We start from the raw sequence: 22,415 nt of genomic DNA, 5'->3' as shown, positions 1-22,415 counted from the left end.
TTCTGATTTTTGATAATTCTTCTCAACATTAGAAAATTTACTTTTTTAGTATATTTAAAACTATTGTTAATTATACTTGATATATTATTAGTTTTCTAATTATTGCTAGTCATATTCTATAACAATGTGCTGCAATCAGTTTTTAAGTCAGAGTTTACAGGTGCTGTAAACCGGTCCACAGCTGCTGTGAATTACTGACAAAGTAAGATTATTGATATTGTATAAAAAAAATAAAGATTAATCTGTGCATATGTTGTTATTCTATTATAACAGATTTATCACGATATTTAAACTGCATTGAAATGTTAAAAAAATTAAACTAGATGTTAGGCATAACTGAGAATAGTTTACTAAAACTTGGTCACAAGTGCCTAAAAGTATGTAGTAGCACAGTGTTTAAAAGAAAATAGCAAATTATAGTATTAAAATGGAAAACTCATTCACAATATTTACCAAAGATTAACATATGAAAAATTTCTTGCAATTTGTTACAACATTTTTGGCTGTTTCATATTTCCTTTGTACTGTTTAGACACAAGTGAACTTCCAATTGCAGATTATAAGTCGTACATCAGCACATAACTAATTTTATTACTGTATAAGCTTGATTGACAGCTTTTGCTTCTGTTACAGTGATTAAGGGATTCTTTTATTTAATCTATTACATTATATGAATGGTATAGATTGTTCTTAATTTATTTAGTTTTTTATAGTGTAGCTTTTTCTACTAAAGAAAACATTGCTTTGATTATTAACAAACAAATAAAAATTTAGTTAAATCAATAACTTTTTAAATTTGGTCAAATTATTTTAATGTTGGATAACGAGTAGTGTGTCCATTTACTTGTTTGCATACACTTACAGGCACATAAAAAACATTCTGGTAAATGTATAAGTATTTTTTTCCTGATGTAGCTTGTGTAATGGTTCAATAAGTTGTAAGCTGTTATTTTAGAAGCAATATTCATTATTATTTTTCTATTATGATCTCATTAAAGCACTTCGCATTTTTAATAACCTGTTTTATGTAAATTTCATAAGAAAGCTACCTATTGTAATGGATACCATGGTTTGACTTCCAGAAAATTTTGACATATCTTCGTGTTTCACATCCTCCAGATCCAAAAACTACCATCAGTTCAAAAGTTTATATATACATTTTATATATATATCACTTTCTCGCAGACTCGTAATTTTTTGCCAATCACTTTTAAATTGATGTATAAAACATAATGACCCAAAATCTCAGTACAGTTTAATGGGCAAAATCAGACCATAGGGGGTTAGAAATGGGGGCTTTTTCAAAAAAAGGAAATATTGCTATAACTTTCTTATTAAGTAAAATATCGAATTCGTTTAGAGTTCCTACTATTCTTTTTATAAGGACCTAAAACTTATGTAAGTAAAGTTTTTTGATATCACCAACCATTGGTCCAGGGGTGGAAAAAATGTGGTTTCGGAAAGAAAAAAAAATCATAACTCCCTTAATAGGCACAGTATTGAATCGGTTTAAAGTAGATGTTAGTCCTCTAATCATTACCTAAAACTTTTGTCTGAAACAATTTTTGATATGATTAACCCTTACAGCAAGGGATGACCAAAATATTGCTGGAATTGTAAGAAGATGGGGCTTGTCATATGCTAAATATGTAAAACTTTTTTCACATGTAACCCATTGTTGTATTGAGTAAATTTGAAGTTTTTCTTAAATTTAAGGTGGAAATCTTTTTTATCCCCTACTTAGCACCGGTGAAATCTACCTCTGCCTTCTGGCAAGCTGAAAGGGATTTTTTAAGCTTTATGATATAAGTAATAAGTATGATTTCTCTGTGTAAAATAGTAGTTATATTTTAACTTGGATTTTATGAATTGGCTTGGCTTTGTATTAAGATAGATATTTCTTTAAATTAATTTATTGACTACCTAACTTGTAGATTTTTTAATACAAATGTCTCATTCAAGTTTTGAAAAAGGCTTTAAAATGGCTTTATTTGTTTATTATTAACTTTCTTATAGATATTGCTTACTTTTTTGAATAGTCAATAGCATTTTATTTTCTGTTTTGCTAGTGGTGGTTTCTTATAGAATTTATTAGCTTTGTAAACAATATGTTAATCTTGCTTATGACTTTACATTTTACTGCTCATTTTCTACATGTCTTAATTTTTGTGGAGTTTTTTTTTTGTGCCATTCTTATATGTTTGTGGTAAGTGCATTTTTTTATAACTTAGAAATACTTTGTAGGAGGATGACAGAGAATGCCTAATAGCATCCTCTCTAGTTGAAAACTACAGTAGTCTAAAATGTTTTCTTTATACTGATACATTTTAAAATTTAATCTACATGACTCCCAATAAAAAATAAATGTTTTACTGTCTTTATTACATTAATGTTATCACTATTATAATAATACTGTATTTTCCCTATAAAGAAATGTTATGATTGATGTTTTGAGTATTTTCAGGAAGAAAAAACTGATTGCATACCATTGTTTATATTATAATTAATTTTTGTTTAATAATGCATTATGTTTGTGTAATACAATTTATAAAGTGGGCAAATGTTGATGTTTTATTTTACTTGAACTCATAGCAGATTTAAAAACTGAGCAAGAAGTCCTGTTTTTACATTGTTATCTGCTTCCCTCATTAGTTGTTTTTTTATATGGTTGCAGTGTTAGTTTATTTATCATAAATTAAAGTCTTTTATAATACATGTATTAAGAGCTTTTTTCTAAAGCTAATTTATTATTCTTGTTGGTGTATAATATTGGATGTTGATTATTATTCAATACATCTTAGTTGTTAACTTGTAGTGTTCTGTTCAGCATAGAATTGATTTTTAATATATAATTATATACTAGAATTGAATTAATAATATGTAAATTATTATTTTTAATACGTATTGTAATTAGCCAAAATTAAAGAAATTCAGGTTATCCTTGAAATACAATTTTGTCAGAACATCTGGATAAAGCAAAAAGTAAGTTTCAAATCAAAGTTTTTTATCATAAACAAGTTGATGTGTTTTAATAGTGCTAAATTTTTTCTGTTCTCTTGCACAGTGCTTGTCCAATTAGTGTCCACTATTTGAAAGAACAGAATAAGTGTAGTTTTATATAAATTATTACTATAGAATATTTTTTTAATTTCTTTAATACATAGTAATCTTAAAAATTGTATATAAATAATTGATATTCCATAGTATAGCAGTACTGCCTAAACCTTTTATCTGGAAGGTCCAAGGTTTGAGTCCCAATTAGGCATGGCATTTTTCATTTGTTTGAAGAGTTCTTTCCCAATTATTAAAATGGGATTAATCATTTGGGGGTCATTATACAGAAGGGAATTAATCGTTAAAACAAAATTACGCAGTAATTATAATAAAATCTCTTAAACAGTGTAAGGTAATAAGGCCAGAATGTTCATTATATGCAGTCTTCATAGTTTAAAGGTAGTCTTAGAAAACATTTTATTAAAGTTAAGGAAATTCTTTGATCTATATCACTTCTATGCATTAATTATATTCTGCAACGAAATGATAAGATGAATTAGCTAATGGACAAATCCACTCAAATTGTTAATTTCCACTACCTATATAAATATTAGGTCAAGCTATATTACATGAGAACAGTATTGTACACTGAAACATGCATATATATATATATATATATATATATATATATATATATATAAGTTTATTTTTCAGGCTCAATTAATTGGTTCACTTTATTACATACGATTAAAAAATAAGAATAAAAATTTGCAGTATACAACATTAACAACAACAATAAATTTGTTAAATTAAAAATTGCTAAAAACATGTATTTTTTTAATTGTTGGCATTGAAAGAAATCTGTCATCCTACGCTTTTTGCTGTAAGTTTTTCAACAGATAAAGTTGTTTTTATAAATGAAACCTGCTTGGTTCAACATTGTTTTGAATGCAGCACATGCTTATAGTAACAACTTTGATCGCTTCAGATTACAATGTAATCTTGAGTGAAAAAAAGTTTTCATAACCTTATTTACAAACAACTTATCAATATTGTTGTCATCATTCTGTTGTAAAGTACACAGTATGAAATTCTAAATTGCAGTTTCTCCCCAAAAAAAAAACTATCTATTCTATTCTAGTTGTAAAACTTTTATATTGAAACTTAGGTTTTTGAATAAATAAAAAAAAATTTTGTTATACACTAAATTGGTGGTAATGGTCGCATATATGGCTTAGAACTCAAATTTATCAGTTATTAGCATACAATAATGGTCCAAACAGTAAGCCACTTAATTCTCCATATTTAACAATTAATATGTAATTTTAACAGGTATAAATTTGTAGGTGTTTAAATTAAAACAGGTAAATGTTTTAATGTCTTGGTAAATGTTTTATATCATATATACATTATAAATTATCCTTTTACATTCACTTATGTGTGGGTAACTTTACTCCTCATGTGAATCAGCCAAGGTAAGTTAGGATCCACAGTCACATCTTTGAAGTTTGCTTGATAAAACCATTTAAAATTCTGAATTTCAATGCTTTGTTATTAGAAATGGGAAGTATATAACCCAAGGGACAATAAGGAATGGTAAACTATTAATCTGGAAAAATCATAATTAATTTTTGTTATTTGGCATTTAATTTTGGCCAAATAATTATAAATTCTTTTACAATGATTCTGTTAACATATTTTTTTGTATATTGCTGAGGTTTACAAATTTCAATTTTTAATTTTTTTTTTGTTCTATGATTGCAGAACATAAGTAATTTGTTAATAATTTGATTTTATATGTAAATTATGACTGACTAACTACTTATAAAAGTTAAATTATGTACAAAAATAAGGTGTTATTATTCATAATTTTATTACCATGTTATATATTCTGTGTATGTAAATTGTAACCTTATTCATTTATTTTCAAGTATGTTGTAAATAACTTTAAATCTTAATTTTTTGTATATGCTTGTCATCTGTTGTATTTTTAAGTTTCTGAGAAGTGACAAAATATATCAATAAGCTTTATTAAAAAAAAAATATTTGACTAGTAGTAAAAAATTGCCTTTTTAGCCTACAAGAACTTGTGAATGCAAAATGTTAAAATCCTTGTAACAGTGCAGAATAGAAAATTATGTAAAATTTGTACAGATTTTGAAGATAATAGTGAATAACCTTCAGTGGCTTAATTGAATAGAAAATGCATTTTTATAATTTAAATTGTGAAACAAATTTTTTATTTATTATTATTATACAGTCAAGAAATATAACCTGTAAAACAAGTACAGTGAGGTGCACAGATGACCCTCAAAACCGTGAATAAAAAGATTTTATTTTTTAGTAGTAAGAAAATGTGGAACATACCCAGTACATTTTGATTAACACCTACATTTATTTTATAAGTTTGAAATTTATAACGTAGCAGAAAAAGCAATTTTTTATATTAATAAAGTTACTGCAATATTGCTAGTATGTATAATTTTTAAGTAGTTTAACAAAGAAAAGTTACAATTTAAAAGTGCTAGTTAGTCATTTGTGTTCTTGCTTTTTCTGTCTGTTTTGATGGTGATATTTATAAATAAATTACAAAATAAATAAAATATTTGACATAATAAATAACAGTTATATAATAAAAATAGTACAGCAGAATCCTAATAATCCAGATTAAACAAGACCACATTCTTGGTTTAGATTTATAGTTCAGTCCAGTAAAAAAGTTTTTCAATTGTGCTTTTGTCCTTAGACTCTGATACAATTTTTTTCTAGTTAATGGTTGTGATGAAACCAATAAAAAGTAGTGTGAAATGTTTTTGTTACTTAGAGATTATTAACACTTTTCCCTTTTGGTTGCTTACTGGTTTAATACAACTATATTTACAAGGAAATAAAATTAAATAAACAATTCTGTATACTCTTTAAAAAAAATTAAGAAGTAGATAAAAAAATAAAAGGTGTTAAATAGATATGGAAAAAAATTAAAACTTAGGTATTCATAAATAATTATGAATCATATCACAGCTTTATTTATATTCTTTACCATAAAATTTCAATGAGAGTCTTATAATCCATTTTGTAGATGCCCCATATCATCCAACAGAATTTTATTACCTCACTGGGTTGAATTGCTGGTTTTGTGGCTTAATAGAAATTAAATGTACAATAAACATTTTTATAGAAATGATGTATGTAATAAAATTCTGTTAGACAATAATGATGAAAAAGGTCTATACAATCAAAACATACAATGTGTAAAGATCTGTGTCTTGTACTGTTGTATGTTAGATGTATTCTCTAGCCATATAATCATCAATTTAGTTCTTCAGTAATTATGATAATTAAATTTGATTAGTGTAATCATAATTCATCTTGCTGGGCTATGAGTTAAATCAGATATGTAAAGGGGAGTAGTTTTTGTACTTGACTTGATGATTTATTTTTACCCCTTAAAGTTATTGCTGAAAGTTAATATTACTGGACAAGTCTTGAATAATGAAATCTCCAAACTGTTGAAATCTGGATTAGCAGGTTCATACTATATAATGAAATTGAATTATTTATGGGGGGAATAAAATATTTCTCCCCCCAGTACTCCACAAATATAAATAAATAAATATATATATTAAATAATAATATGTGAGTTAAGAAGTAAATAATTTAAATAGTTTTAAGAGAAACTGATTTTGTTACTTACGTTCAATCACACAGTAATCTATTTCTTATAATTCATTATCCAGATCACATTGACTTACTGAATTCATCAGTTTCTTATTTCAGTCATTAAATAAACATGACTTAGATGTCATTTTCTGTTTTATAGATCTGATTAATAATTTAGTAATACTATTGTAATCTGTATATAATATTTATGTCTGTTATATTACATAGGTTGAGTTAGCTGTATTTCAATATTTTTATTAATGTTTTTGTGTTTTGTTGGTTTAATATCTGTGCTTGTCTACCATATTTTTGTGATTGTTTTCCAGTTTTTTTTTTTAGTCACAGAATGTAATTTAATATTCTAACAGAATGTTAAATAAGTATTAGCTCTACTGTTATATTGTTATGTATGCAGATATGATTTAATATGTATAAATAAATTAACAAATTTATTACTTTAGTATCTGTTGGGTATTCTTTTTTCATTACTGTTGTTTTTTAATTACTTAACCTCATTACTCAAGTTTTATTTAATATGGGGTGTCTTAAGATTACTTATAGTGATAAAGTAGCTTGAAATATTTGTAATTGCTTGTGTTATGTTTGATATTTTTAAATTGTACATTTTTTGTTAATTTAAGACAAAGTATTTTTATTTCACTTTCATAATTATTTAAACTTTTATTTCTCATTTACAAATACTCATATATTTATTCTGTCCTTACATTTACAGTAATCATATTTATAATTTTGTTTTAGGTATTCATTTTATAGAACTATATATCCAAATCTTTTAGATGTTTGGTTGTATGGAGTTTGAGGATAAATATCAGAGATTACATTATCCTTGTTAAGCATTAATTTGCTTTGAAAAAGTTTTCAGATGTTCCATTTTATTGTTTTTAGGCAAATCAGAAAAACAAGCTTCATTTACAATTGTGATTCCAAAGGCTCTTGATTGTATCTTGTGAAATATTTAACCAGATTGTTTCAAATTTTGAAGCATTTCCTGTCATATTTCAAATGGATCTACCAAGTCTTAGTTTACAAAATCGTATACTTTTTATAAAAATATTATAATCTTCATAAAAATAAGAAAGTATAAAATTATAATTATAAATTATAAAATTTGGAGGTTCATTTAAATTATGAGAAGTAATGCTTTAAAATTTGAAGAAATTTGGTTTTGGATTCAACTAACATATGCAATCATGGGAAATTTTTTTGGTAAGGCCTTCAATAGCAGAGCTCTAAAACCAGGTTTATTTTTTGAATTCAGCTAAAAAACATTTCGAATAAAACTTCAAAGATACCAATAATGTGTGTTTATGGAGGAATATTTATTTAGTGTGGGATTTTATTCAGTTTTCCTTTATGTATATAGATTTTTTCATATATGACCGCTTGGGATCACACTTTAGTCAGTCCATTATCCAAGTCTCTTCAAAGGAACTGTTCGGCCTTGCAGTCCTCTCAGTACTTTTTAATACATTTCGATCTCTGTGAGTTTTCTGGTGTTGAAAATGTTGTGTGTTTTGAGTATAAAGTGACTATTTTTGTCCTTGATTTTTTTGTTTAATTTTATCTTGTCTGTGGTATCTTATGGTGTAAGGCCAATTTCCTTCAGAATCCTCCTTTATTTCTCTGATTTATCTGCATCCTGCCTTGGTATTTTTTGAGGCGAGATTGTACAGTACCAGCTGTTTCAGAAGTCGCTAATCTTGCATCCTCATGATGTGTCCAAAGAATCCTAGTCTCCTCTTACTCATGGTATCATATCAGTGATGGGTTCTAACTCTTTGCACACAACTGTGTTGGGCACGATCCACCACTGTCTTTCTGGTACTTTTGATTTATGTAGGTTCTTCTTTCGATTTTCTGGAGTCTGTCTGTCTTTGATTGATTGTTCAGGTGGAAGAGTTTTTCTGCTGCATATGTGGGTTCTGGTTTTATGACTTATGTTGAAGGGTCTTATTTTTGCGTTGAAGGATAGATATTTTTTACTGTAGGTGTATGAGGATAATTTTTGTGCTTTAGCTACTTTGTTTTATATCTCCGAGGTATTTAACAACAACTGGTTTGTCTTTATTACCATTTATGTTTACTTTGAATTGTGTTGGTTTTTGAGGCATAATTTCGGTCTTTTTGAATGACATTTTGAGGTCAATTTTATTCGCAATGTTTTGAATTTCTGATATCTGTGTTTTTGCTTTGTCAATGTCGTTTGCTAGCAGTGCCAAGTCATCAATGAAACCAAGCCAAGACTTCATTTTTTGGTCTATTTTTATTTTTGGTGGTATTTTTGAGCCATTACCATTTCCAGAGCACAGTTGAACACTAAGAGTTTGCCTCTGAATTTCATTTTTGACTTAGTGTTTGTGAGGATCAGTTTTTTCATGTTTATTGATTTGGGATGTAGTCCAAGGTGTCTTAGAATTGTTAGTAGAGATTCTCTGTGAATGCAATCAGATGCTTTCTTGAAGTCTACAAATATTATCACTATGTTTCTGCTTCTTCTTCTTCTGTTGTAATCCATTATTAGCATGAGACTCATGATTTGATCTGGACAGCTCCTTCACGATCTGAAATCTCCCTGGTATTCTTCTAGTTCTTTCTCTAGTTGTAAACCGATCATGTTGAGGATGATTCTTGAAAGAATTATGTATGTTGTGTCTTGGAGTGAGAGTCCTCTGTTGTTAGGGTCTATTTTGTTTCTTTTTGTAGCAGGTTGATAAGGGCTCTCATCCAGTTTTGTGGTAGTTCTTTGATCCAGAGGTTGACAAGCTGTTAATGAAGGGCAATTTTTGCTGGTCTTCCTGCATGTTTTCAGATCTCTACAAAGGTCTGATCTCCTGCCACTTTGTAATTCTTCATCTCACCCAGTGGTTAGTAGACTTGGTGGTGTTGTTATTGGTGGTGTTTTCTGGTGGTGTTGTTATTGGGGTACTGGTGTCAAAGTTTTAGAGTTCTGTTTGTTCTTCACAATATTTTCTTATATTTATATATTAAGGTAATCTTTTTAACTTTATTGTGATTTTGTCTCATTCTTATGGTTATATTATTTTAATTTTAAATGACATCCTGTCAAAAGGATAATAAGGTTATACAGGTAGGTTAATAGAAACGGAAAATGTGAAGCGCTTTGTTTTAGAGCTTTGTATTGTTTTTAAAATTATTTAAATGCCCAAATTGGCTTAGCAAGTCTAAATCGTCGATTGTGGATTGCTGTGTATAGCATACATAACAGTTATAATACTAACAATCTAATACTTTATAATTTTTGACTCCCTGATCGCTAATTTTAGATTACGACTTGTTATTAGACAATAATTAAAATACACAGTTAGAAAATAAATTAAAAAAAAAATTATAGATGATACATTTACTCTTTGTCAAATCCCAAATAAGATTAATTGAAGTTTGAATGTATTTTTGTACTAAGTTTGAATTCATAGCCAATACGTATTATAACTTCCCAGTTTTAGAAACTGTAGGAATAAATAAATATATAATTTATTATAAAATTTTAAAACAGCTTACATAAATAAATAATAACTTCTTTAAAATGCAAGTGGATTTTAAGCTAGAATTATTTTAAATTTAATATACAAAAACCGATCTCCACAAGAGAGCCTAAATCTTCAAAACTAGTCTATTGTGATGTGGATGAGGCTAGAATAATTTTTTGCCTTATATGGGATACATCCTTTCCTCTTGTTATATTTTATGAAGAAATGATTTTGAGAACTTCCTCAATAGCATGCTGCTGACAAATTAGGTTATAATTTTATGCGTTTTGTCTGATGATCTTTTTATTACATTTTTCAATCTGCGACAGACTTTTCTTTCTTCTATTCAAAGAAGCATTCATGCAATTTTACAAGAAAAATGTGGTCTACCTGCATGGTTATTCTAAAATTACTGTAGTACTACAGTAATTTTTTAGATTACTAAACTATTAATGACATAATGTTTGGAATAAGTGCGTCTTTTATTGTTAAAAAAGAAATACATCATTATGACCAAAGATAAAATAATTTTATAACACTATACAGTAGACTATGAAAAATATAAATTTTTTTCAGTGGTTTCTTAATATTCTTTTTACTTTTCATAAATTTTTTTTAAATTCTTTTTTTAATATATAATTTTAAGATAAAAATATCAATTTATAAGACATATCTATTATTTAGTTTTGAAAACAGCAAGGACTAATTTTTTGTTTACTGATTTTTTTTGCTGTAATTAAAAAATGTTGATGCTTAATGCATAAAAATTAAATTAAAAAATTGTAACTGGAATATACAGATAGTTAAATTGACTTGATTAAAATCTTACTGGAATTAAATTGTCATATTCATAGTATTAGCATTTTATTTTTTTTTCTAAATCTTTTAATGAGTTGTTATAAAAAAATTTAAGTTCTCTTATTTATTTTTTACTTTAATCTGAAATCACTAAAATAATGCTACTATATAATGAAATCTGGTGAATGCTAAGAACCACCAGTTCAATTAGAATTAATCTTTTTTTTAATTAATCATAGTTTCATCAACATGATTTAAAATGATGTGTAAATCGGTTGTAGTTTGCATTTAAAATGTATGAATTAACCACTATTTACCGTAGGGGGGGGGGATTAGTTCCTCCCTTCAGATTCAGAAGCAGCGTAAAATAGATTCCACCTTCTTAAAGGTAAAATATGTTCCCAAAAGTAATAATTATTATGGTATTAAAATTTCATTTTAAATTAGTAAGGGCTTAGTGAAAATTGCGTGAAATCCAATTTAATAGTATTTGTAAATCGTAATGGTTATTATAATTTAGATTTAAAAAATGTTCATAGCGGTTTTAAGCTCTTGCCATATTATAATCATTTTGTTGACATATTTAATCACATTAATATTTCTGTATCTTTGTAGTATGTGGAATCTGATCAAGAGATCAGGTTATTATTAAATTATTAAGGTTTAATATTATCTATGTTTGAAAGGTCCCTGGATTTTATTAATAAATTACAGTTTAGTTTTATTATACTGCAGTATCTGCAGTCATATGCCAAATTTTGGGAAGTGATCATCTATCTGTATTTAAAATTTAAAAAAAATGATTTATCTAACATAGAACTAAAACTGTTTAATTTATAGTCTGTCTTCCTTTCTTTCTTAAAGATTTATTCAAATAAAAAATTGAACTGAAATTTATTTTGTGCATTTTACATTTAAACAACATATTGAAAGTAAAACTTTTTAAAATTTTCAAAATATCCTGTATTAATTTTTTACCAACGTTTGATATTATTAAATAGTTTTTATGAAAATTTGGTGTAAAGATTTTGAATGACCTCAGTTCTGGAAAAATGTTCAATGTTTGAAGGTCTTGTAAAAGTGTCTGTATTAAATTTTGTTAATTACAAATAATACCAGAGCTTAGGCAGGTCTGTGGGAGAGTTTATATTGTTTTTATTGTTAACAATTGGCTGTTGCTTGTGTGAGATCAAGATAAGGATGTCATAATTAGAAAATGAACTTAGTAAGTTTTGATATCACTTTATTATAATACTGATCCATAAAGTGCTTTTTAGGGCTATAATAATTTGGGTAATTTGCTGTATAGAAGTAGTGCTGATTTAGATTCACCTGATATATAGTATTACATTATATTGTCTGTGGTAGGATGATTATTTTTTCATTAAATATCATATTTATAACAAGAATTGCTGATATTGATTATGATGTGAAATATGTGTGATAAACTATCTTTACCAGAGTGTTTCATTTTGACCAGTAATGTTTTGATCTATGTATAGTACTGGAGTTGGCAGTTTGTAGCTTTTACAACCAGCTGTTCTATATTACTTCAACTATACTGGCATTTTATCAATTATATTGCATAATACTTGTGATAGTTTTTAAACAGTTGACAAAGTAAATAATCTGTTTTCAGACAAAAAATGTACAATTTATAAACCATGAAGGAAGAATCCAAAGTTGCCATTAGTGTATATATTTTTTAATTTTTTTACCAAACTGGTGGTGTATTGTGAAGATTTCAATTATAATTTGTTTTAGATTTGGTATAGCAGTGTATCTTTTATCTTTTTTTTTGTAAATAGCTCTTATGCTGGATGGATGTCGAGGTAGCCATTGTAGTGCATCTGTAACAATGCCTGCATTATTTATTGCTGAAGATGGGAAGACTTCATCAGATGAGAATAATGTTAATAATAACAATGTAAGCAGTATTACAATGGTAACGGCTAGAGGCAGTAACAATATTTTTAATAAGACTGTAGTTGAAGAAAAGTAAGTATTTAATTATTGTGTTATTTTTACCAGTTAATAACTGGTATTATCAAAATGACTAGTTTGACCAAAAACAACAATGTTCAAAATTTTCAGTAAGAGAACTCAAATTGATATTTAGAAATTCTGGACATAATATCCCAAAATCAACAGCTTTTGGTTTATTCCTACACTGACTCATGGGATGTTGCATCCTGTCCATAACAATCTTTGATTTGCTGCTAGTGCTTCCATTCTAGCCCAGTAGTAAGCGTTTTGAGAATGGTGAGGCTTCTCTCTGGCAGCAATGACTAATAATTAATCGCCTTTGGAATATGAAGGCACAATCTCAGCATCCTCTACATGATATTGCTTTGCTGAAGAATGCTGATTGGCTGTGTCACAGAATTTTCTGATATAACAGCCTGAATGAGTTCAGGCTTGGCAAGTAATTTCTATGCTGGATGTCATATACTACCTTGTGTACTCATATATCAGAGAACTTTAACATTATGAGGACTTTAACCACTTCATTAAGTATAAAAAAAACTAATACAAATCTGATGTCAGAATTGGAGTTTTATAAAGTTTGATGTAGTGAATTTCATTGTTGGCTCTAAGTAGAGTGATTCCATTATCTTTTGTTTATGGTTGAATACAGAGTTTAGATATTTGGTTTGACTTAATATTTATTGCTGAATTGTATAACATATAGCTCAGACCTTCATTACACTGCATGTGGTTTCTGCTATATTGAGTTGAATGTCAGTAAGTGGTTTTTAAGCACTGATATATTCATTATATATCCATCTATTCCCAGCAACTATAGTGCACATGTCAGTTTCTATTGGGTTCTTACCTTCATAGGAGTCCTAGGAAAAAAACTAGCTGGTGTAGCTACATTTTTTTTAAAATTATAATTACTTATAATTCATTTTCTTGTTTGTTGATTTTTTTTTATTGATTGGACGTTTGCAGCCATCATATTTGTTTTCTTCTTCCATTCATGGGGTTCCTTTTCAACCTCAAATTGTTGTTTCTTTTCATTTTATGACATATAAAACTTTAATACTATACTGTTTAAAGCTTTAATGTAAATGTTGCCACTGGTTTACATTGTGGGGCTTTTATAAGATCATTACTTTTGGCAATGATGACTTACTAGTTTGATATCCTTCAGTTCCTGCTAAATACCATGGAGAGATAAACAGTGTACCAGGTGTGTAAATATGAAACTGGAATTTTTGTTTAGAAAATACATGTTTATTGTATTAAAACGATAAAAAATATTTTATTGAAAACATTGTCCATCACTAGCTATACATTTTTCCCATCTCTGACAATTTATGAACACCTCGCCAAAAAATTGTTGCTCTTTTGAAGCAAACCAGTCATCCAGCCATTTTCGTACATTCATAAGAAGTGAAGCTTAGTAAATCGTAGTCGGACGGAGCCAAGTCTGTCGAGTAACCCGCATACGAAAGTGTTTCCCAATTGAACGCCTCAATCGTTTCCATGACTGGTTTTGCTGTGTGTGATGGTGCATTATCATAAAGCAAATTCTCTTTGTGTTGCCTTTTTTGATATTCGGTTGTTTTTCACACAATGCTTGATTCAAATCTATCATTTTTTTTCAGTAGTGTTCAGTATTAATGGTTTTGCCAGGTTTTAGCAGCTCATAATAGATCACACCCTTCTGATACCACCATACACAGAGCATTGTCTTCTTTCCATAGCAATTTGGCCTTGAAATCGATGTGGATGGTTTGCCTGGAGTTACCCATGATCTTTTACGCTTAGGATCCTTGAAATATATCCACTTTTCATCACCTGTCACAATTTTATAGAAAAATGACTTTCTTTTGTATCTGGTGAGCAGCATTTCGCAAGTGGTTTTTCGGTTTTCTTGCTGTCTTTCATTCAGTTCATGTGGAACCCATTTTCCCATCTTCTAGATCTTTCCCATGGCTTTCAAACATATGAAGACAGCATCTCATGTTACATTTAATTAGTCTATGAGTTGTTGCATTTGAGCGTCATTCTCACCCAACAGTACTTGCAATTTGCTGTCTTCAAACTCTTTCGATGATCTTCCACCGTTCTTTGTTTCTCATGTCAAAATCACCACTTCTGAATTTTTTTTTAAACTCCTCAAAGCACTGTGATTTACCAAGAGCATGCTCACCGTAAGCTTCGACAAGCGTTCAATGCGATTCTGCAGCAGTTTTCTTTAAATGGTAACAGAAAATCAATGCTGTTGACGAATCAAAACTCAACATGTTCAACACTAAATAAAACAATGCTGTTGTGTGAAACTTGTAAGTTGAAAATCTTTGTCAGCTGTCAAAAAAAGAAAATGATGATGCCAATGATGCAGTTGACAGTAATTGCATTGACAACTAGGGCCATCTATGGGCAAATTCCGGTTTCATATTTACACACCTGGTACATTTTTGTGCAGATTATGATTATTAAGTCAACTTCCAGAAATCATCTATTTATTTGGAAATGTTGTTACTGAAAACATTCAATACATTAATTTTTATAGTTCTATGTACTGTTAATATTTATGGAGATACAAAAGCTTTTTTACATAGGAAGACAGTAAATGCTATTCCTACAACCTGTAGATCACACTGCCTGCAATTATCATGAAATATTATCTTGAAAATTAGAATTATTTTATTATTTAATTCTGTAACACAATTATTCCACTATTAAATTATGATTTACTAGCTGTTATATGTATCAGCATTGATATTTACATAGAGTGTGATTGATTTGCATGAAATAAATAACCAATTTTAATTATGTTAATTACACAAAGGCTGTTTTTTTTTTTCAACCTCCAATTGTACATCTAAGTAAACAAAAGATTGTGCCACTCCCTACCACAACCTCTGCTATTGCCAGCTCCATTGTATCAGTCTGAGCTAAGCTATGGACAATTGAACATGGCCTCTACAATCAATGCTCCCACCAAGTGTGAGTTGCAAAGTATGATTCATTTTTTGCAAGTAGAAGGATGTAGTGCTGCTGAAATCCATCGCATAATAAGTCTAGTGTATGGTGAAAACTTTATAAGAAACAATAGTGTATGGGAATGGTGTAGGAGATTTAAAGAAGGGCAAACAGACATCCATGATGAAGGTGGGCAAGGGGACGCAAGTCTGTCATTACTGTTTGCCTGGTTGAGTGTGTTGATTATTTTTTCCGCGACAGACAAAGGTTTACGATAAGTTAAATTTCTGCAGAAATTTCAAGGTCTTCTCTGTATACAATTGTGACTAAAGACCTAAGACACCGGAAACTGTGTGTGCACGTTGGGTCCCAAAAATGTTGAGTGATGATCACAAAATCTAACGAATGTCGTCAGCCTTAATGTTACCCACGCGTTAATAATGAAGGGAAATGTTTTTAAAGTCTATTGTTATTGGCGATGACACTTGGATTCAGTATGACAATCCAGAAACCAAAGAACAGTCTAAGCAGTGGAGGCACACTTCTCCAAACAAGCCAAAAAAGTTCAAGCAGACACTGAGCAACAGAAAAACAATGGCTACAGTTTTTTGGGACCATAAAGGTCCCAAAACCTTTTTTGTTGGTGAACTTTATAGAATAGAGGGCAACAATAACATAGGAAGTTTATTGTGAATCTTCTGTCGCCTCCACAGAGTGATCCAGAACAAAGAGGCATGCTCTCGTCCGGTGTGGTTTTGATCCACAACCGCACTGTGCCAACATGATGCAAGACCTTCTCAAACAATTCAGGTGAGAAGTTTTCGACCGTCCACCGTTAATCCAGATCTAGTACCTAGCAATTTTCATCTCTTACGAGAATTGAAGGCATGGTTGGTTGGTGGACAACACTTTGCCACCAACAAAGAACTTCAGGAGGCTGTCAAGACATACCTTAACTCACTGGCAGCAAACTTCTTTGAAGAGGGCATCAGAAAGGTGGTGTCAGGATACGATAAATGCCTCAATTGTTTGTTGATTATGTAGAAAAATAAGTTAAGATACTACTCAACTTTTAGTAATAAAATCATTTTGTTATGTCAATGTGTCTTTTTTTAAGCCCATCAGAGGTTGAAAAAAAACAGCCCTTGTACATAGATTTGATAATTTGACTTGCCTGAAGTGATGTGCTTAAATGATTTAATTATGTTTTATGTATATATATATATATATTTTTATCATGAATATAAAGTTTCTATGTAAAAACATTTATATAAATGTAGTAAAAGTTATTTCATTATTTGTACTTGATTGTTATACAGGAATCTTGCTGATACAGTATATACATTAAAAGAGGAAGTAACCACATTGCATTGTAAACTGGCAGCTTTGTCTGATAGATTACAAGAAGAAAGAGTTGCTCGAAATCAATTACAAGCAATTGTGAATAGCTGTTTGCTGTCTAATTCTGTTACTGGTAAACATAACTTGCACACAATATCAGCACAACATTCAACTTCTGCTACTACATCTGCTGCCAACTGAACTAATTTTTTTAATAGTATATTATCTGATTTAAATGCATAATAGATCTATTATTAGTATGAGAACAGTATTTCTATACCAAAAACCCATTTTATAGAATTTTGCTGTAAAACCTTGGAGATTACCACTAATAAACATTTAAATTCATTTTTCCCATGTAAATTCTTCCACATGTACACTTCATGTAACATGTAAATCCATTTTTCCCAAAAATTAACAGTTTGGTTTCCTAAACCCCTTCTTTTGATTAATTTATTGATATTTCCCTAGGATTTAAGGTTTTTAAAACCTTTCTGATTTGTATAGTATAATAAAGTAATCTATGGTTTGTCATATCATATGTTTATATATAAAAATGTAATGTTATGTGAATCCTGTTTTTATCTAGCCTTAACCAAATTTATCTCTTTACATAAAGGTGTTTAAGGATAATTGTGAATATACATATCTGTAAACGGTTTCCTTTTTTGTCTTTTTAGCCAAAAGTCATACTTTTCGATTTTATGTAATAAGTATGTATTAAGTACTATTCATATTTTTACTTGATTCCATTTGTTCTCTTAAAGTTGTTTTTAGCAGTTTCTCTCTAGTTATTTGGTTAGCTAAGTAATCAGCATGTAAGCTCATTTTTAGGTTGATAGCTCTGCTTTTACGTTACACTGCTACTCAGACTCCAATTTTTAGTTTTAGCTATATTTTAAATTATTGTTTCCTTTAAAAGGAATATATCCTTGTATATTATTTTTATAACTTGATTTATGTACGTCTACAAAAACATCTATCTGTTAATCCGTATTAGAGAAAGTTAATTTCCATTTATATTAATATATTAATTTCCATTCCTCTAAAAAAAGTCAAGTTATTTATAAATAAGTTTTTATTTATTTTTTGTGTTATTCTTGTGAACAGATTGAAAAAGCAATGAACACTAAAACATTAATTATATAATGTAAAAAGGCAACTGAAGAGTGTAAGTTATGTTAAAAATTACACTGGCCTGAGAAATTTAAATTCATCATAACCTGTTTAAAAATTTATTCTGAATATATTCTTTTGGGGATGGTGAATCCAAATATGAGTAGTTTTTTATTTTACAATCTGCTAAATTGTTTTGACTGCATATGAGAATTATAGAATGGAAAAGGGATTGTATAAATTTCTTGAAAAGTTTTATTTTTTATCTCTAATGGAATTTCAGTAATCTGGTGGCAGTCATGACTAAGGGGTGCCAAATTACTGAAAATTCCAGATTACTGGATTTTTGCAAATACATATAATGCTACTGTATAGTTCAGTATTATTTATAGAAATTAATGAAATTGTTCATTAACTATGTATATCTGTATTATTTTTTGTATATGTGTATTTGAATTTTAACTAAATTACTGTTTTTTTATTAAAATAATGATTATTGTAATAACTATGTCTTATAACTAATATTAACCAAAAAACTGTATTTAGTACAGTATAGTATTAGCAAAAAGACTCTTTAAAAAAAACACAAAAACACATTTTAGAATTTTAAATTACATTAGGCTGGATTCTTTAAAAATAATACATAGGCTAATTATTGTAATAACTATTCCTCAAAAAAATCGTTTTTTGTTAAAATTAACAAAAAAAAAAATTGAAAACATTTTATGAAAAATAATCATTTTTTTACAAATTAAGAAAATACAGTATTTGCACGGTATTGCAGCTACTATACTATTGTGCAATGTTTGGTCGATGAACACAACATTTACAGACGAACAATTATCATATTGACATATTAACAATTTATCATATTGAATAAAACTCGGGTGACATAACATAATTAACATAATTTTTGGTTACACAGGCTTGAAAAGAGAATCTTATGGTTTTTGTTTTTCTGTCGTGAATGATTCCTGAAAAATCTTTTCACATAATTTTCTTAATGAAAGATATTCATCTGCGTTAATGTTTCTTCTTCAGCCCATTTAATGCAGGTGCTGAATGCTGACAAAGCTTCTTTGCATCATACAGTAATTTTTGGCAAAGTTTGTACACCACATCCCAAACCCATAGAGTGATGACGTTACCGGTCACCACTCCAACCCCTCCATTCTGAGCCCTGAGGTCTAAAGACGACCGTCAGTCCCTCTAACTGATTACATCTCACAGTCATCAGCCAGTCCTCGGTTGGGATGCCACCGATGTAAATTCCTCGGCAGACATTTGTATCAGTAAAATACAAATCAGATTTTGCCTTCATGTAGCCCTCAAATGGACATGCATGTAGTAGCAATCATGCGGGTAGTACCTGACCTGCCAAGACACAAGGCCCTGATCTTCAATCTCCTGCTTTTGTTCTGACATCAATAGGTTATTTACCTTGGAAATGTAGCATTCCTTACACTCGTTAGCCAAAATATCGATTGGTTTGACTCCAGCTATAACACAGACTGTTCTAACACAGACTTGTGAGACTGTTCTATAACAGCCAGCAAGAGGAGTCACTGGGCCCATAGCAAAATGTCCGTGTAACACCTAAAAGCCAAGCGTACCGAAAGGGGAGACCGTTCGGTAACGTACCGAATGGCGGGACCAGTAATGTACCAAATGATCAACCATCCAAACCCGGATTTGTTGGGAAGTAGCCTATCGGCCCTTAAGCAATATCATTGTGGTTTTCTCTGGGCTGAAAATCATCTTATATTGGAGACTTCACAGCTGGAGTGTCTCACAAGCATGAGCAGCTCGGAACTCTACTTCGTTACATCAGTCCCCTTCAATTAGTAGCAGCGCGTTGTCAACATAAGTGATGACATGACAACCACGTGGCAACCTCAAAAGCAACATGGAATTGAATTCTATAATCCAAAGAAGGAGACTCAGAACACTGCCCTAAGGACATCCTTTAGTTAAGGTCTTACAAACTTTCGAGCCACCATCACGCAGGGAAACGGTTTAATGGCTGAAATAACTTGAGAGCACTTCTAATTCATTTCATGTAAATTTACGCTTCTGCATCTGAAACAGGGAAGAGGGCCACCATAAGTTATTAAATGTCCCAGAAGTTATTATATGTCCAGAAAAATCTGTAATAATATTTGCATGAACTAGATGAAGATATATTCATCACCTTTTGTATGGCATCCTCAGTGCTCTTGCCCAGTCGGAAACCGTACTGGTTGTCCGTTAGCAAATGACCAGTGACCAATCTAACATTAATACACAAATATGTAGGACCTTCTCAAAAACCTTACCAATCACAGGCAAGAGCATTAGTGGACGGTAAGAACGAACAGTAGGATCTTTGTTGCCACCTTTGAACAACAATGCCAAGTCTCCACGCTTCCAACACGCTCTGGAAAGTGGCCGGCGAAGAGCAACCTATTATATATTCTAGTTAGAGGACCAAGAACTACTGGAAGGGCTTGAACGAGGAGCTCCACTGTGATACAATCATATCCGGGGGCCTTGTGTCTTGTCATACTGCAGATCACCTGATGCACCTCTGCCTCAGTGATCTCAGAAGATTGTAAATCGGTTTCGAAAACCATGACTTCTCATCTGACACGCTGATGGAATGAAACTTCATCCACCATAGTGTCATCCAGGAGCAAATCATTCAACAAAATATTAAGGATACAGTCTTTATCAATTACCACACCCTCATGGGTCGACAAAGCTGACAAGAGAACATCTTTCCTGCACTTATTCCCAAGGGCTGTATACACAGTGCTTCGAGGGTCTCTATTCCTTTGTTCCTGAACGAAGGAATGCCAGGAATTACACTTGGAGGACCTAATGCTATGGAAGTACCTAGCCCTCTTTCTGTAGTAATCTGCAGTTAGGACCACACGCCGATCGGGATCACCCTTTCGTTGCGCAGCCCTTCTGAGTCGATTGACAGACTACTTTATTGCTTTCAGATTTCAAGACCACCAACCGCATATACAGCCAACAGTTGATATATATACCAGATATATACCAACCAGTTTCCTCCACAGTTGTTTTTTCTTCAGATTTATCATTTTGTAAAATTTTGACGATTATATCATCATCAGAGAGTTTCTGATCATCATCATCTTCAAGCCAAGACCATACTTCCTCTAAACTGTGTTTTTCCATAGGCTTGTTCGTGCCTGCATCTGACAGAATTGATAAAATTTCCACAACTTCCTTAAGATTGTCAGTTTCACTAGTATCATTTTCTTCTTCTTCAGTTAAAAGTGGATATTATATCCAGATTCTGGATATATGTATATATATATATATATATCCAATTTGAACAACCCAAGTACAAAATTACAAAGTAAATGAAATGACACTTACCTTATTTTTTCTTTTCTTTATTCCAGTAGCACTTTCACAGGATCATGCATCATCAGTTGTATATAAATTATATAAAATTACATATCAAATAACAATTTCTTCTTTTTTTTTTTATAATAAAAATTAAACACACACTCTTGAAAAGGTATTATATATATCAAAGTACAAATTATATGTTATCCTTTGAAAATAACCACATTCAACCTAAAACTAGTAGCCCGTCATAAAACATGAAAAACATTTTTGTCAAATTAGGCTTCTCCATTTTCATCTAAAAATGGAATTACTGACTTTTAAGTCAATAATTTTACTTTCTTGTACTAATACATCCATACATTTGCCATCCATTTCAGTTGAAAAGAGAGCAGAATGTTATCAGAACTTCCAAATAACTAAGATTTATAATAATAACTCCATTTAAGTATTTTATTACACATTGTTGTTGAATTTTTCATTCAGCCTTGTTAGTAGTAGGTTTCTTGAACAAAGGGGTTCAAGCATGCTGGTCCACTTTTTTAAAATGTCTCTTGGATGAACAAATTCAAACGGAGTGGGGCTTTTGCGACACTCTTCAAGTAGTTTTATATATCTTTCACTAGTTTCAATGACTTCCTTTTTCTTTGTACCTGTAGAATACATGCCAAAGTTTCAATTGCATACACAATAAGAGTG

At 30.0% G+C, this 22,415-nt stretch overlaps 1 protein-coding gene across 2 annotated transcripts in view; it reads left to right on the top strand.

Annotated features, from left to right (window-relative positions):
* Positions 1-21,604, top strand: part of RtGEF (Rho-type guanine nucleotide exchange factor) — a 138,318-nt gene extending 116,714 nt beyond the window's left edge. For both annotated transcript variants that reach the window (XM_075355424.1, XM_075355426.1), the window contains 2 exons: positions 12,770-12,959; positions 17,219-21,604. In XM_075355424.1, coding sequence (XP_075211539.1) covers positions 12,770-12,959; positions 17,219-17,441 — 413 coding nt within the window. In that variant the 3' untranslated portion in view covers positions 17,442-21,604. The remainder of the gene's footprint in view (positions 1-12,769; positions 12,960-17,218) is intronic.
* Positions 21,605-22,415: the final 811 nt, after the last annotated feature.

Source organism: Lycorma delicatula, chromosome 2 (assembly GCF_047948215.1).
Source record: "Lycorma delicatula isolate Av1 chromosome 2, ASM4794821v1, whole genome shotgun sequence".
Taxonomy (NCBI): Eukaryota; Metazoa; Arthropoda; class Insecta; order Hemiptera; family Fulgoridae; genus Lycorma; species Lycorma delicatula.
The sequence above is the reverse complement of the archived record's forward strand: the minus strand, read 5'-3'. Positions and strand labels throughout refer to the sequence as shown.